General features: G+C 31.3%; 1 protein-coding gene across 2 annotated transcripts; it reads right to left on the bottom strand.

Annotated features, from left to right (window-relative positions):
* Window positions 1-9,202: 9,202 nt before the first annotated feature.
* Window positions 9,203-13,594, bottom strand: LOC133821883 (uncharacterized). Of its 2 annotated transcripts, none has more exons than XM_062254048.1 (12): window positions 13,437-13,594; window positions 13,228-13,326; window positions 13,027-13,111; window positions 12,790-12,859; window positions 12,248-12,308; window positions 12,087-12,140; window positions 11,765-11,921; window positions 11,339-11,435; window positions 10,936-11,045; window positions 10,019-10,125; window positions 9,753-9,863; window positions 9,203-9,643 (listed from the first exon to the last, which is right to left on the bottom strand). In XM_062254048.1, exons 1-12 carry the CDS (start codon window positions 13,524-13,526, stop codon window positions 9,527-9,529), a joined length of 1,158 nt encoding a protein of 385 aa, XP_062110032.1. In that variant the 5' UTR covers window positions 13,527-13,594; the 3' UTR covers window positions 9,203-9,526. The 2 variants fall into 2 exon arrangements, with proteins under 2 accessions (XP_062110032.1, XP_062110033.1); XM_062254049.1 differs by having other exon boundaries at window positions 13,228-13,322; window positions 13,437-13,550.
* Between the last annotated feature and the right edge of the window lie 854 nt (window positions 13,595-14,448).

The raw sequence follows: 14,448 nt of genomic DNA, 5'->3' as shown, positions 1-14,448 counted from the left end.
GAATTTTCAATGCCGGGATATGTACGTGTATATATAAGCTTTCATTTTAACAATTCACACCTTCTAATTTACCAAAATAACCCTCCTTTCAATAACGTGGCAATATAATTGGTTAATACTGACATCAAAACAAAAATAGGAATGTAAGAGTATTCTTGACTTTGACTTCAATTTTCAAAGAAGAATATTATCATTTTAAAACTATATAATATAAATTTTATTAGGAGTAGTATTTATTAACAGTAATTGTCAGCAGTGCAAGCATGGTAAGGCCAACTCCAATAGGGAGTAATGGCTTAAATTGTCACATCAAAATTGAACCAATCAAACAAAAGAAAAAAATTAAAAATTGAAGGCAACGTTGTCACTGACAAGGCACTAGGAGAGCCACTCCCATTGGAGTTGGCCTAAGGAGCCTTATATACATATATTATATTATATATATATATACATAAGGAGACATAGAGAAGAGATAGAGAGAGAGAGAGATTATCAATGGTGAGAGTGTTGAGAGAGTTGGCGGGAGAAGGCGGCGGCGCAGGGAGCTTAGCCAGCTTCGTTACAGTGTTGCTGGCGCTTTTGATGACTCTGGCTCTGATATCGGCGGTGGTTTTCGCCTGCGCCGATGGAGCCCCTAAAGAAAAGTCTTCTGGGTGTTTCGGACGTGGCGGTGGTGGTGATGGTGGTGGCTGCGGCGGCGGCTGTGGTGGTGGTTGAGCCTTATATTCGACTACGTCGTTTCTCTCTTCTATTTCTGTGTTAGTGATGCACATGGTGTAATTTTTCTGCTAGTTAACTTATACATAAAGATTATTTATCAAGATTAGCAGTTCTTGTAACAAAAGAATTTTCTTTTTTTCTTGAACAACAAAAGAAAAATCATGATTTTGTTGGATTAAAAATCCTACTATGGGCACATATGTATTAATGTATGATGCTATTATAAAGTTTGATACAAAAATAAAGTGACCAATTATGTTATAAGTATCATAGGTATTAAAATGTCATGGAAATAATGTGTAGATACTATAAGTTATATTTATAATTTGATGAGGCGCCAAATTATAAATATCCAAAATTAATTTAATAATCAGATTATTATTTAAATAGGTAGTGGTCCCCAAGAAACGTATTCTTTCGTATTCTCTTCTTCCCCATCACAGAGAAATATACAGAGAAAGAAAGTGATTTTCTTGGAAGATCAATTGCCTTGATTCAATCTCCATCATTCTTCTTGCAATCTCCAGCAATGGCTTCATGTTAGTGCTTCCGCTATTATATTCATTTTTTAATTAATTTGGCAAAGGTTTTTATAGAAATATGTTTTAGGGTTTATCATTTATTTACTTTCAGTAACACGATTAAGTTCTGAGAAATTGGGTTAAATACTACTGTTGAATACTGTGTTACTATAAATGTAATTTTGTAATCCTAACAGATTTGCCCAATTGCTGTTTTGTTTTGGATGAGGTTAGTTATTATTATTATTATTATTATTTTGTGGAAGGATGAGGTAGTTATTAACTGTTAATAACTTGCAAAGCAATATAACACTCTTGGTTTTTTTATTTTTCTTATTTTTCAGTCGATTGTGCTCATATTTTTATAGATTAAACAAAAATATGATTGCAGTAATTGTACTTTGAAAATAATGCAAATTGTAATTGGAAGTTGGCCATGTTAGTTTTTTCTGTAAAATGGAGTTGGGCTAAGGATAAATATATATATTTAAAATCACAAGATAAGAAAAAAATTTGCTTATTTGTAGTGTTTGGATAACTTTTCCTTTTTTTTCTAAATGAAAGTCTCTTTTAAAAATGTTTAGATAGCCTGTGAAAACAGTGATTTTTTATACTGCAAAATTTTAGGCAATTTCATATAATAAAGAAAAGCAAAACAAGATAACAATTTGTTTAGATAACTACTAAAAAAATGTTTAGAGAGTAAATTAGAAATTATGGTTCAAAGTTCAAACATTATAAGTCAAATATTCTAAAGTAGTTTTATATGGCATTAATGACTTGTCTTGTATTAAAAATCGTGTAGTCAATACGTATGTCACTCCAAATTACAACGTTGCTACAATCTATCCTAACCATCGCAAGAATAATAATAAATATATATATATATATATGAATGGCAATATTCTAAAGGTAAAAAAAGTTACAAATACAAAGTACCATTACACATGGTCCATATGCTCTTTTGCCAAGTTGAATTTGTAATGGGAAATTTGATTTTTTATGCTTAATATGAGGTTCCATAATTTCCCCATGATCTCAATAACTCTCAATTTATCTTCAAATATTTATTTTCATTACCTAATATTTTGGTAATGTGCTAAATACCCCTTGACTCACTCTGAGTCAAGTATTGAGACTTTCCCACTGGTTTGCCTCCTAGGATCATCTCGTGCTGAGTAACCTTAGCATAACCAAATAATAATGAAGTACCACGCACATACCACATATATAACAAATATACCAAAAACGGGCCAAATTATAAAAATTGCCCAATTAATAAAAAATGAGTCCACATGCATATTTAATACATCTAAACATGCATATCAAGTCATATTATGATATAACTCACATAATCACATAATGATACACATAAATATCACATAATCATATAATTTCATAATTTGTTGTCCTGGCCCCCTAATTAAGGCCCTAAGCCTTATTAAAAAAATTTGGTCGTTACAATATTATAATTATACTATATTATATTATATAACATATTTTTTATGTAGTACTATATTTGGTATTGACTTATATTAAAATGTTATATATTTATATGTAAAAACAAATCAATATCAAGCATTTTAATATGAAATATGCTACAATCTAATATAATTTTATATAATATAATAAGGGTTACTTAAGTTCAAATTAATAAATGAGGAAATTACACCAAATATGGGAATTTTTTATAAACTTTGAAATATATAGCAGTTTTTTTTTTTAAGTTTTTTATGGCATATTTTTTTTATTTACATTTTTATTGGAGTTTTTTTCCCATATATTTGTAAAACTTTATTTGTAGACCATATTTTATCTTTTATATCTTTTTTGGTACTTATTTTTTATTATTTTGAGATTATTTTTTATAATTTTAATTTATTTGTGTTAATTTTTATCATTTCTTTTAACTAAGTTGTATACTTGTGGCACAATTATTTGAAAGACCAACAGAAGAAAAAAATGAAACAGAAACCAAACTCACAGATATTCCTCAAATATAATATAAAAACATATATAATATAAATTTTTTGGAGTAATCGTTACCTTTGTTTCCCTTTTTTTTTTTTTTTTTTGTTTCTATTCTCAGCTAAAAAAACCAGAACCGACCTTGGGTTCTGCGCAAAGATGACGGCAGTGGCCATCTTGGGTCTCTGTTCTTTTCGTCTTCATTTTCCTCTTCAGTGGCCGCTCGAAGAGAAAGCTTCGATGACTTAGCTGAACCTGTATCAAGAAGCTCGAGGGTACGCAATTTCGCCGCCGCCGCCATTTCTGCACGACCGAGATCTGAAGTTCTCCATTTCTAGCTCGCGAGAGAGAAAGAAAAAAGCTCAGAGTTGTGAAAATGGAGGACAGGGAGGGCTTTTTATTTTTGTTTTGACTCTCTTTGCCTTTTTTTGGGGTCGTGAATAATAGTTATTAGCACCTATTTATTTATATTTATTACAATATATTTTTTTAATAATATATAAAGTTTGATGTTTTTGGAAGAGTTTGAAGGTGGTGGTTAAGGTAGTATTAATAGGTGTATAGTAAGTAATATATTAATTTAAAGTTGTGAATAATAAATAAGAGTGAGGAGACAAACAGTTTAAGTTATGAAATATGAATCAGTGTGAGATTGTGGAATGTAGATGCTGCCTGATGTTATTGCTGCTTTCTTTGACTGCCCTCTCATTGTTTCCGAAAATGCATTATAACTGGAAACTATGTAAGTTGTTGTACGACCAAACTAACCTCGCTTTTTCTAAGTCTACTACTACTGTTTTAGACTATTCAATTGATTCCCTTACTTTATTTTTTTATAGGGTAACCAGTTACTACCTTCTTCTTAAACTTCTACTATTACTTCTTAGATTAATTTTTTATTTTTTGAGTTTTTTTTTAGGTTTGGCTCAGTAACTAGTTATCAATCAGTTATTTTAATAGGGGTAACCGGTTACCTCATTCTTCTTCTTCTTTACTGGATGTATTCTGATCTGTTTTTTTTTCTTCCAAATCTGTCAGTAACCAGTTACAATTCACTCGAGTACTTGCCATGACAGTTAAAATTGATAGTAGTAACCGGTTACTGCCACAAAACTAAAATATCTAAATTGATAATCGTAACTGGTTACAGCGAGGTTTGAAAAAAAAATCAAATCTAAAAAAAATAACCAATTGCTATGGTATCTGGTTACTTAGTCAGGTGTGAAAACAAAATCAAATCTAAACAAAAAAATCTAAATTAATCACTACTGTAACTGGTTACACCTAGGTCTAAAAAAAATCTGATATGAATAAAATGATTCAGTCGTCATGGTACCTGGTTACTTAAACAGATTTGGAAAAAAAAAACCCAGAAAAATCAAAAGTTTTGTTTGCTTGTTTTTTTATTTCTTGTACTTGTATTCTGAATAAATTTTGTAAACCTATCGATACATTTTTTGAGCAAACGTTCTAGTTCTATTTCTTTAAATAATCAATAAACACATAAATATTTATGTTAGAACCTTATTTTGATGAATGTTTGGCTGCTAAACCTATTGATCTAAACATCACAGAGAAGAACCTTTTGACAACTTTTGCCCTTTTCAACCAAAAAAACTAATTAGCTAACCTAAGCTTTCATATGTTAAAAGTACCCTAAAATATTCAACTACCTAGCTTCTTATACTACCATAGTCTACACTAAATAATAGCAGTCAACTTTTCTTAAGTACATTTCTTAAATCAAATCAAATATGAAGTCAAGTACCTGGTTACTTAAATAGATTTAGAAGAAAAAAAAACCCAGAAAAATCAAATATGAAGTCAAGTACCTGGTTACTTAAACAGATTTAGAAAGAAAAAAAAATCCAGAAAAATCAAATATGAAATTCAAAATCAGATGTAAAAAAGAAGAAAACTAGATTTGAAGAAAGAAAAAGAAAAATAAGAAAGACCAAATAAGAAGAAGAAGAAGAAAGAAAGAAGACGAAGAAAAAGAAGAAAGAAAGAAAGAAGAAGAAGAAGAAGAAGAAAATCAGTTCGCCGCCGCCGTCGTCGTCGTCGTCGGAGGAGGCAGCAGCGGAGGTAGGATCGCTAGACAAAATCTGAGATGGCCATTGAATTGGGGAAGAGAAAGAAAGAAATGAGAAGAGAGAGAGATCGTGAGGTGAGGAGATCGTGAGGTGAGGAGAGAAGAGAAAATATGAGAATTAAGTTTATGGTAATTTATTTACCATATTTTAAACTTTTTTTCCAAAACTTACCATATTTTGTACAATTATTTTTTTTCCCATAAATTTAGAAACTATATATATTTTTCCCATATTTATGTAATCTTATCTTAATAAATTTGGGCTTAGGCCTAAAACTAATAATTTCCCAACTAATAATCATGAGCCATTTTAAGAAGAAATTACATGCACTACCCTATTTTAGATAGTACCTTGTAATTTTACTTCAAATTTTAAAACTATTGATTAATACACAATTTTCTACTCACAATACCCATTTTACTATTTTTAAGCTTTGAAATGTAAACTACTAGTCTTTGAAATATAAATCACTAGATTTTGAAATTTAAACTACAAGCTAAAAATGTAAACCACACATTCATAAATGTAAACCACAAGCCTAAAAATGTAAACAAATACTATTTTGGTCACTCTCTCTAATTATAGATATTAGTTATAAAAATAAAATATGTAGCTATTTATGGTTAAAGAATGATAAAAGAGGACAGTTTTTTAAAAAAAATGCTTTTAAGAACACAAGTATTCATAGAGTTGGGCCAAGTCAAGATGTTCATAAGTCCAAAGTCCTAAATGCTTCAGCCCAAAATAATATTGGGTCACATGAGTAAACATATGTCAATAATAAGTCAAAATTCCTTATTTAAAAAGACAAAATTCTGTAATAATATTGGAATATTTACATTTGACATTAATTTTTTAATCTTAATTACAAAAACATTCTACCAAAACTAAAAGTAATTACACAAATATTGACATTGGTAAACATAATTACAAAAATATCGAGATGACCCTTTTGGCTATTTTTAAAAATATTTAAAATACTAGTTAGTTATATATTCTAAAACATGACTTTAGGTGGACAAATAATTACAAAAATATTTTCCTTTTGATTGTCTTAAAAATTATTTAACATACATATTGGTCTCCGAATTTTCTCTCGTGCTAAGCTAGCAAGTACCACTCTTGAAGATTCAATTCACATTTTGTGGGATGTGTAATAGAAAATGAATTATTAATAAAGTGATTATAGAATCTATAAGTTAGATATTATTATAATTGTTTTGTTGTTTTAGTTACCTTACATGAAAAGAAAATCTTATTAATATAATATATATTATAAAGTAAATAAAATAAAATGATTTAGACAACTATCTTTAAATTTTGAGCTCAAATTATTTAGCAAATTAATGAACATGTATAAATTAGAAAATTAATAAATTTTGAATTTAAATTAAAAATCTATCTAAAGTTAAAAAAAATAAGAAGATTACTTTTTTTTTCTAATGAGAATAATAAAAGTAAGTTGAAAGGGCAAATGCCCCCTCATGTACATGTGGGTTGGTAGCCATATAAACAAAATACCATTTGTATTTAAAAAATAGGTTTAACTAAACACTTTACTACTTGATTAGTACGTGAGCACATTAAAGCCTTGGTATTAACAATTAATTACCTAATTATCACCCAACTAATATGAGAAATGCTAAGAAACACTATTAGTACGCAGCACTACAAAAATATAGCATACTATTATTGGTGTAATTCAACATCGAGTTCCATACATTTGAATTTAATAAGTATAATGAGTTATTGCTAACCAATCATAAAGTGTCATCTCATGTGTAGTTGAACACTCAAAATCAAAATATCAAATAAGAACACTATACTAATATAAAATGTGTCCAACTTGCTTGGATTGAATCTCTTTATTTTCTTTGTAATTTACTCTCCAATTTATTTCCTCTTTCTTGGTCATTTCCCCTTTTCTATTTGTTATTTATTTTATTTTAATTTATTTATTTTGTGAATAAAGCTTACTTTTTGGGTGGATAAAATTAAAGCTTAAAAAAAATCCAAGTGGTGTTAAAGTCTTTTGTTGACTTTTTTTTATATATATATACACTATATGAGTTTTTCTAAATTGTGTTATTATGAATTTGTGTTGCATATTTATTGGGCTAAAATAATGTGTTATTCATTATCTAATTATAATACTTTGAACTAAATTAAAAAAAAAAACGTCGAAATTAAGAAAACAAAGATAGTTTTGAAAAGAAAAAGAAAGTTACAAATGGAAAAAGATAAAGGTTGACTAAGTCGTCTACTTGAATTTTCAATGCCGGGATATGTACGTGTATATATAAGCTTTCATTTTAACAATTCACACCTTTGAATTTACCAAAATAACCCTCCTTTCAATGACGTGGTGCAATATAATTGGTTAATACTGACACCAAAACAAAAATAGGAATGTAAGATTATTCTTGACTTTGACTTCAATCTTGAAAGAAGAATATTATCATTTTAAAACTATATAATATAAATTTTATTAGGAGTTGTATTTATTAACAGTAATTGTCAGCGGTGCAAGGTAAGGAGCCTTATGTACATATATTATATATATACTGAAAGAGACATAGAGAAGAGTTAGAGAGAGAGAGAGATTATCAATGGTGAGAGTGTTGAGAGAGTTGGCGGGAGAAGGCGGCGGCGCAGGGAGCTTAGCCGGCTTCGTTACAGTGTTGTTGGCGCTTTTGATGACTCTGGCTCTGATATCGGCGGTGGTTTTCGCCTGCGCCGATGGAGCCCCTAAAGAAAAGTCTTCTGGCACTACTTACGGCGGTGGGGGTTGCGGAGGTGGCTGCGGTGGTGGGGGTTGCGGCGGCGGCTGCGGCGGTTGAAGATTCGACTACGTCGTTTCTCTCTTCTCTTTCTGTGTTAGTGATTCACATGGTGTAATTTTTCTGCTAGTTAACTTATACATAAAGATTATATATCAAAATTAGCAGTTCTTATAACAAAATAATTTTTTTTTTTTTTTTTGAACAACAAAAGAAAATCATGATTTGCCCAATGGGTTTTTTTGTTTGGATGAGGTTTGTAATTATTATTATTATGTGGAAGGATGAGGTAGTTATTAACTGTTAATAACTTGCAAAGCAATATAACACTTGGTTTTTTTTTCTTATTTTTCGGTCGACTTGTGCTCATATTTTTATAAATTAAACAAAAATATGATTGTAGTAATTGTACTTAGAAAATAATGCAAATTGTAATTGGAAGTTGTCCATGTTAGTTTTTTTTTTAAATGTAGTTGGGTTAAGTTTAAATATATATATATTTTAAATCACAAGATAAGAAAAAAATTTGCTTATTTGTAGTGTTTGGATAACTTTTCTTTCTTTCTTTTTTTTTTTCTAAATGAAAGCCTCATTTTAAAATGTTTAGATAGCCTGTGAAAACATTGATTTTTTGTACTGCAAAATTTTAGGCAATTTCATATAATAAAGAAAAGCAAAACAAGATAGCAATTTGTTTAGATAACTACTAATAAAAAAGGTTTAGAGAGTAAATTAGAAAGGTTCAAACTTCAAAGTTCAATCAAACATTACAGGTCAAATATTCTAAAGTAGTTTTATACGGCATTAATAACTTGTCTTGTATTAAAAATCGTGTAGTCAATATATATGTCACTCCAAATTACAACGTTGCTACAATCTAACCTAACCATCTCAAGAATAATAATAAATATATATATATATAAATGGCAATATTCTAAAGGTAAAAAATGTTACAATTACAAAGTTCCATTACACATGGTCCATATGCTCTTTTGCCAAGTTGAATTTGTAAACTACACAAGTATAGAAAAAAGAAACGAGTAATGACAAGTGCACACAGTCATGTGCCAGTTTAGATTGGTCTGAGACTCATTATTTAAAAAAAATAGTGACACATTACTGTATATAATGTTTGAGTGCACGTATTATTACTCAAAAAAATAAAAAAACCAGCAAAAGATTCATCCATCTTCATTTTTATACAGATTCCTGACAAGGACAATTCTGCCCATGTTCACTGTACAAGCAAAAATGCACTCTGTAACTCTCATGTCTTTTATTCCAACACAAATGTAAGTCTCTTTCTCTAAATCCACACACAAATAACAAAGAACCACCTTCAATTCAAATAACACATGCATTGTCCTTCCATTTTATTCCTTCCTTTGTCAATTATTGTCCTCATTTTCAGCATCTAATGTTTGTGAACCAGAATCTATGACAATCACTGTCCAAGCTTTTTCCTAAGTTCTGTGGATGATATATCTAAGCGAAATTTCTTTTCGGGTATTGGGATGAACATGTCTCTCAACTCCTCTGGAATATCAAAATCATCAAGCACCTGTATAATTGTACCAATAAGCTTCGGAAATTTCCACAAAGAAGTTATTTTGGAGGGTTTGAAAACTAGGAGATAGTTCAACAAGCTCTTGTGCATCAAAAAATAGTACCTTGAAAACACCATCTACATTACGGCCACCCACAAGAAAAGTGCAGCCGGTTGCTTTGCATCCAAGTAGAATCTTCATCATCTTATTGTGGTCCCCATCATAGTATTTAGGCTGGAAAATGAGAAAAGATAGAGTAGGATATCATCATAATGATTTAAGAAATTGTAATTAATTTTCTCTCATGGAATGATTTTGTGGCTCAAAAAGTTTTGTAATTTGTGACACAAGAACTAATGCAAAATCTACTAATGTATCGAGGACCATACATGGATAAGCCTGGCTGCTGTGTCGGCACCAATTACGAAAGCACTGCCTGGAAATATTTCAGCTTTCTTATAAAAATAAGGTTGATTGGATAAGATTACCGTCTTGCCTGACACACAGAGAATTAAATTAATCCAAGTAAATTAATATAACAATCTGATCTCACTTAGCACTTGATAAAGTGTGTGCTTAAAAAAAAGTTCTCTTATAAAATATGCAGAACAAGAGGAATGTGATAAGCTAAAGTAAAAGCTAGTAAATATGTTATAAAGTTCACGAAGCTATGGTCAACGCACTATATTGTCATGCCAAAGAAACTAAAGGTCACAATATACGGAATACTTCTGACCAGTGTACAAACTGTATCAGAAGACAGATTTTAGAGAGAATAACTCATTAATGTTATCTTTGACTGATCAATAAAAAAAATACTTTATCTTGCATTGATGAACATAAGGCGGGTGGTATTAACAGGGTATTTTTTTTCATATATATATATATATATATTTTCTTAGAAGACATTCAACAAAATATTAGTACTTATTAGTTGTTTGGTTATATAAATATACCAACATTTGTCAATACAACCACAAGAAGAAAATGAAATCATGTTTAAGACTCCACATATCATACACTGTCTCGAATTCTCGTGAGAAGATATGAAATACAGCCACAGGCTATTTCTACATATGTAATTGTTTCTATTAATTTTTGGATCAACATACTTTCCGTTCGCGTGTGAATTTGGACAATCTCCAAAGATGTCATGTCAGTATTCATAATCAGTAGGCCCAAGAAGGAAATATTTGTGAGAAGCCTACACCATTTAATCCAAACTTTTCCCAATAATTAATGCACTCCAATAAAAAATGAAGTAAACTATAGCAGCAAGATCAAGAAGAAAAACAACCAAACTCACCAGCTTTTTCAAACTGCTTAACACGATCTTTGACTTGTGATACTGAAAGTGGAGGTTTGTCAGCATTGACTGCTGATATTTCAAAGCATGGATATCCATCTCCACATATGCTGCACAGAAATGAGAATAATTAGCCGCGCGTTCTCATTTTCAGAGGTTAAATGTCTTGACCATTAAAAATATATTGTAAGTTCAATTAATCTTTTGAAAATATTTGGGCATGCTTTACCACCTTAATTCTGTCTTCAGAAGTGTTCAGACACTAAAACTCAGCTTTGATATTTAAAAAAAAAGAGAGTTCCATGGTTGCCCACTTAACCAAAAGATTCTGAAGATAGAGAGAGCCTGAGATGCATAATCTGCCCCAGCTTGAAATTAGTTGCAATAAAACAAATTCATGTACCTGGTAGCAACTTCCAAAAGCTTGAGGTGACCTTCATGCAGTGGATTAAAAGAACCAGGCAATATTATCCTTCTCTCTCCATTTGAGTTATGCATATCTGGAAAATAAAAATAAAAAGGTAATCCAGTACATAATTATATGTAAATACACAATGTTGAAGGATAGTTATGGGTTAAATTCTGCTTTTGATTACTGGTTGTGTGTGTTTTGTTATTGTCTTAGGTTAGTGTACTTAAGGAATAAAAGAATCATAATGGGAACACGACTTTTCTGCCACTTTAAAGTTTTATGCAAGGCTTTTTTTCCTTGTAAATCATTCAGCTATTGATCAAATCATAGAACTCAGATTTTCTTCCATTTTTCCTCTCCAATATGTACATCTCAGCGGTATTAATAGGTTGATTGAAACCAAGAATTAAATCATACCTTTTGAAAATGGATAAACCTTGAAGCTTATTTGCCCATTTATAAGTTGCTCTAGTTCTTGATCTTCATTGAAATCTCTTTCATATTTCTCAGATACATCAGACTCTACTAAATCTGGGACAAATGTTCCTGGTACTTTGCATGCATTTGCAATTGCCTATAAGCAACATTATAACATGGCCGCATGAGAAACATTGTCAAATATAAAATTCATAACAAATGGAGTGGAGGAAAATATGATCAAGTAATCTTTTTTTATGAACTTTATACAAACAGCCTAAACATTAGAAATCATATTAAAATTTTAACACTCACAACTCACCTTCAGAAAGAGTTGACTTGACAGATGATCTTCTTGTTCTCTAGTTCGCAAACCCTAAAATGATGAGAAACACAATATCTAAATCGAGTTATACTTCACCATTCTACTTGTTAAAGGAGGGACTGCATAAAAAGAAAGAGTAAGAATGATCATACAATTACCTTAGTAAGAGTAACTGTTGATACCCAAAGCCGGTCTGATGTTCTTGTTGACAAGTAAAACCTGTTTATAAGAAGAGATAAAAAAAAAAAAAAAAAAAGAGGTGATGTTCTGGCAAATGTGATGAAGAGTTAACAACAGGTAACCAGTCACAAACTATAAAATCACAGAATAAAAATGAAGACTAAACCTCCAAAAATGACACAGGAACCCAACAGTTAAGCTAATATTTGGCAAAAATTTCCCAGAGTAAGATCTTAGTCATTTCAGAGTAACATGCATCCCAGTCAACAATTAACCACTGAATATACAAACTGAAGATAAGAAAAAATGGCAACGTCAAGTGATCAATTTAACTGCTTTCTAAATATATACGAAAGCCTAGAGAAAAGCATCATGGGTTGGATTCAGATAACAGGTATCAAAATTCAAAACCGTAATAAGCCAAAGCAATACAACTAGATTCAATCCAGTCAAGAGAACATTTTTATGAATGTATGTCCATGAACTTTTCAAGTCACAAACGATAGTTTATAAACCATACCTGTGATCCCCGAGTTTTGGGCGCTTGCTAGCTAAAGAGCCAGTAAAACCCACACCAAGAACTGGGGAACCTATTGCAAAGTTAAAATAACTAAGTGTCAAAATAGTGTATTCAATTCATAAACAAGTAGGAAAACACCTGAAAAAACCGCTTTTGATTCTAAATTTCCTAAACACCACCATAATTAATATAGTCACAGAAGCTTAAATAAAAAATTAACAAATAATGATTAAAAACCTGGTGTGGAGAGCTTGAGAGCGCGATTATAGGCCAACGAGGCCATTTCTTCAGCAGTATTCTGGCTACAAAACTGGGTTGGAATCTGCAATCGACATTATAAATCAGAATCTCAGAATCTACATTCTTGAAAATGGAAAGGGGAAGATAAACACAAAGAATTTGAAACGTAATCGAACGGTGAAAACGACGTCGTTTAACCTTCCCAAGTAACTGAATCAGGGACATCCGGGAGTATGGGACCACGGTCTCGAGTACTGTGTTGGAAGCTCCAGGCACCGATAGTAGCCACCCAACTGCCTAATTAACAGTCACTCAATTCGATTAGTTAGCCGCAATCGAATGGAATTGTTCATACATATGCGTATACATACGGCGGCGCGTGAGAAATTTGGAGAGAGAGAGTGGACCTGTGAGGCGCCGCCGGCGAGATAGAGGACGCACTGAGTTGGAGTCGCGTGAATTGCATCGACTAATCCTCTGATACGAGAGTCCGCCATGGTTTTGTGGTGGTTGTTTTCTTCCGAGTTCGCGTTTTCGATCAACGATTTCTTTCTTTGTCGTCTTCTTCTTTCCGAGGTCGATAAGACTTATCAACGACGTCGTTTTATTCCTTAGTTTACCATATGCGACACGTCGTTTTTATTCCTTCACCCCACTAAATCACACGTTTATTATTTAAAGTGATATTAGATTAGACTTCAAAATTTTATATTTATAACACTTTAATTATTATTAAAAATTAAAATACAGTTTGTTCTCTGATATGGATGGTTCGTGGAATGTGAGCACCTTAAATAAGTAGTTTAGGGTTGGATGCTTTGATCCATTTGTTCTTCTGCCAAAGTAGCCTAGTTTGGAGAAACTTGGGCGGATAGATTAGAGAGCTTTCTTTTTTCTAATGGATTAGATGTCCTTGATTGGAACATCGACCCACCTCATATTGATTCTTATTCTCGTTATTTTGTCATTTGGTGTGATCAAATTTGGTTCTTATAAGTGTTATACATTCAAGTTTTTCGGAGTTTGTTGGTTTGGGAAGCGATGACATAATGTTGTAAGTTACAAACCCTCTAGTTTGTCGTGTCAGATGGCTTAACCCCAGACTAAGGAAGATAAGACTTTTTGCAGAAATGGCTTTTTAAAAATGTTGATGGGGTGGAGGTTGTGTTAATGTTGTGGCTTTGTCCAAGATCTCATATAGATTATCTTTGGAGGTAAAGATGGGAGCAATTCTACTAGCAATTGAGGTATGCAATAGGTTTAGTCGGGGTGACTGCGTTTTCTTCTCATTTTTTTACTATGTGACAATAATGGTCGATAGGAGAAGAAGTGTTTGGACTCAAGATTGCTTCATGCCTTCTCTTTAATGGTCTTGGTTGGTTAGGCTTTTAAAATCCATTTTTTGGTTTTTAAAGCTTT

This window comes from Humulus lupulus, chromosome 3 (genome assembly GCF_963169125.1).
Source record: "Humulus lupulus chromosome 3, drHumLupu1.1, whole genome shotgun sequence".
Lineage (NCBI taxonomy): Eukaryota > Viridiplantae > Streptophyta > Magnoliopsida > Rosales > Cannabaceae > Humulus > Humulus lupulus.
Note: the sequence above shows the minus strand (reverse complement) of the source record. Positions and strands in the feature narration are given on the sequence as shown.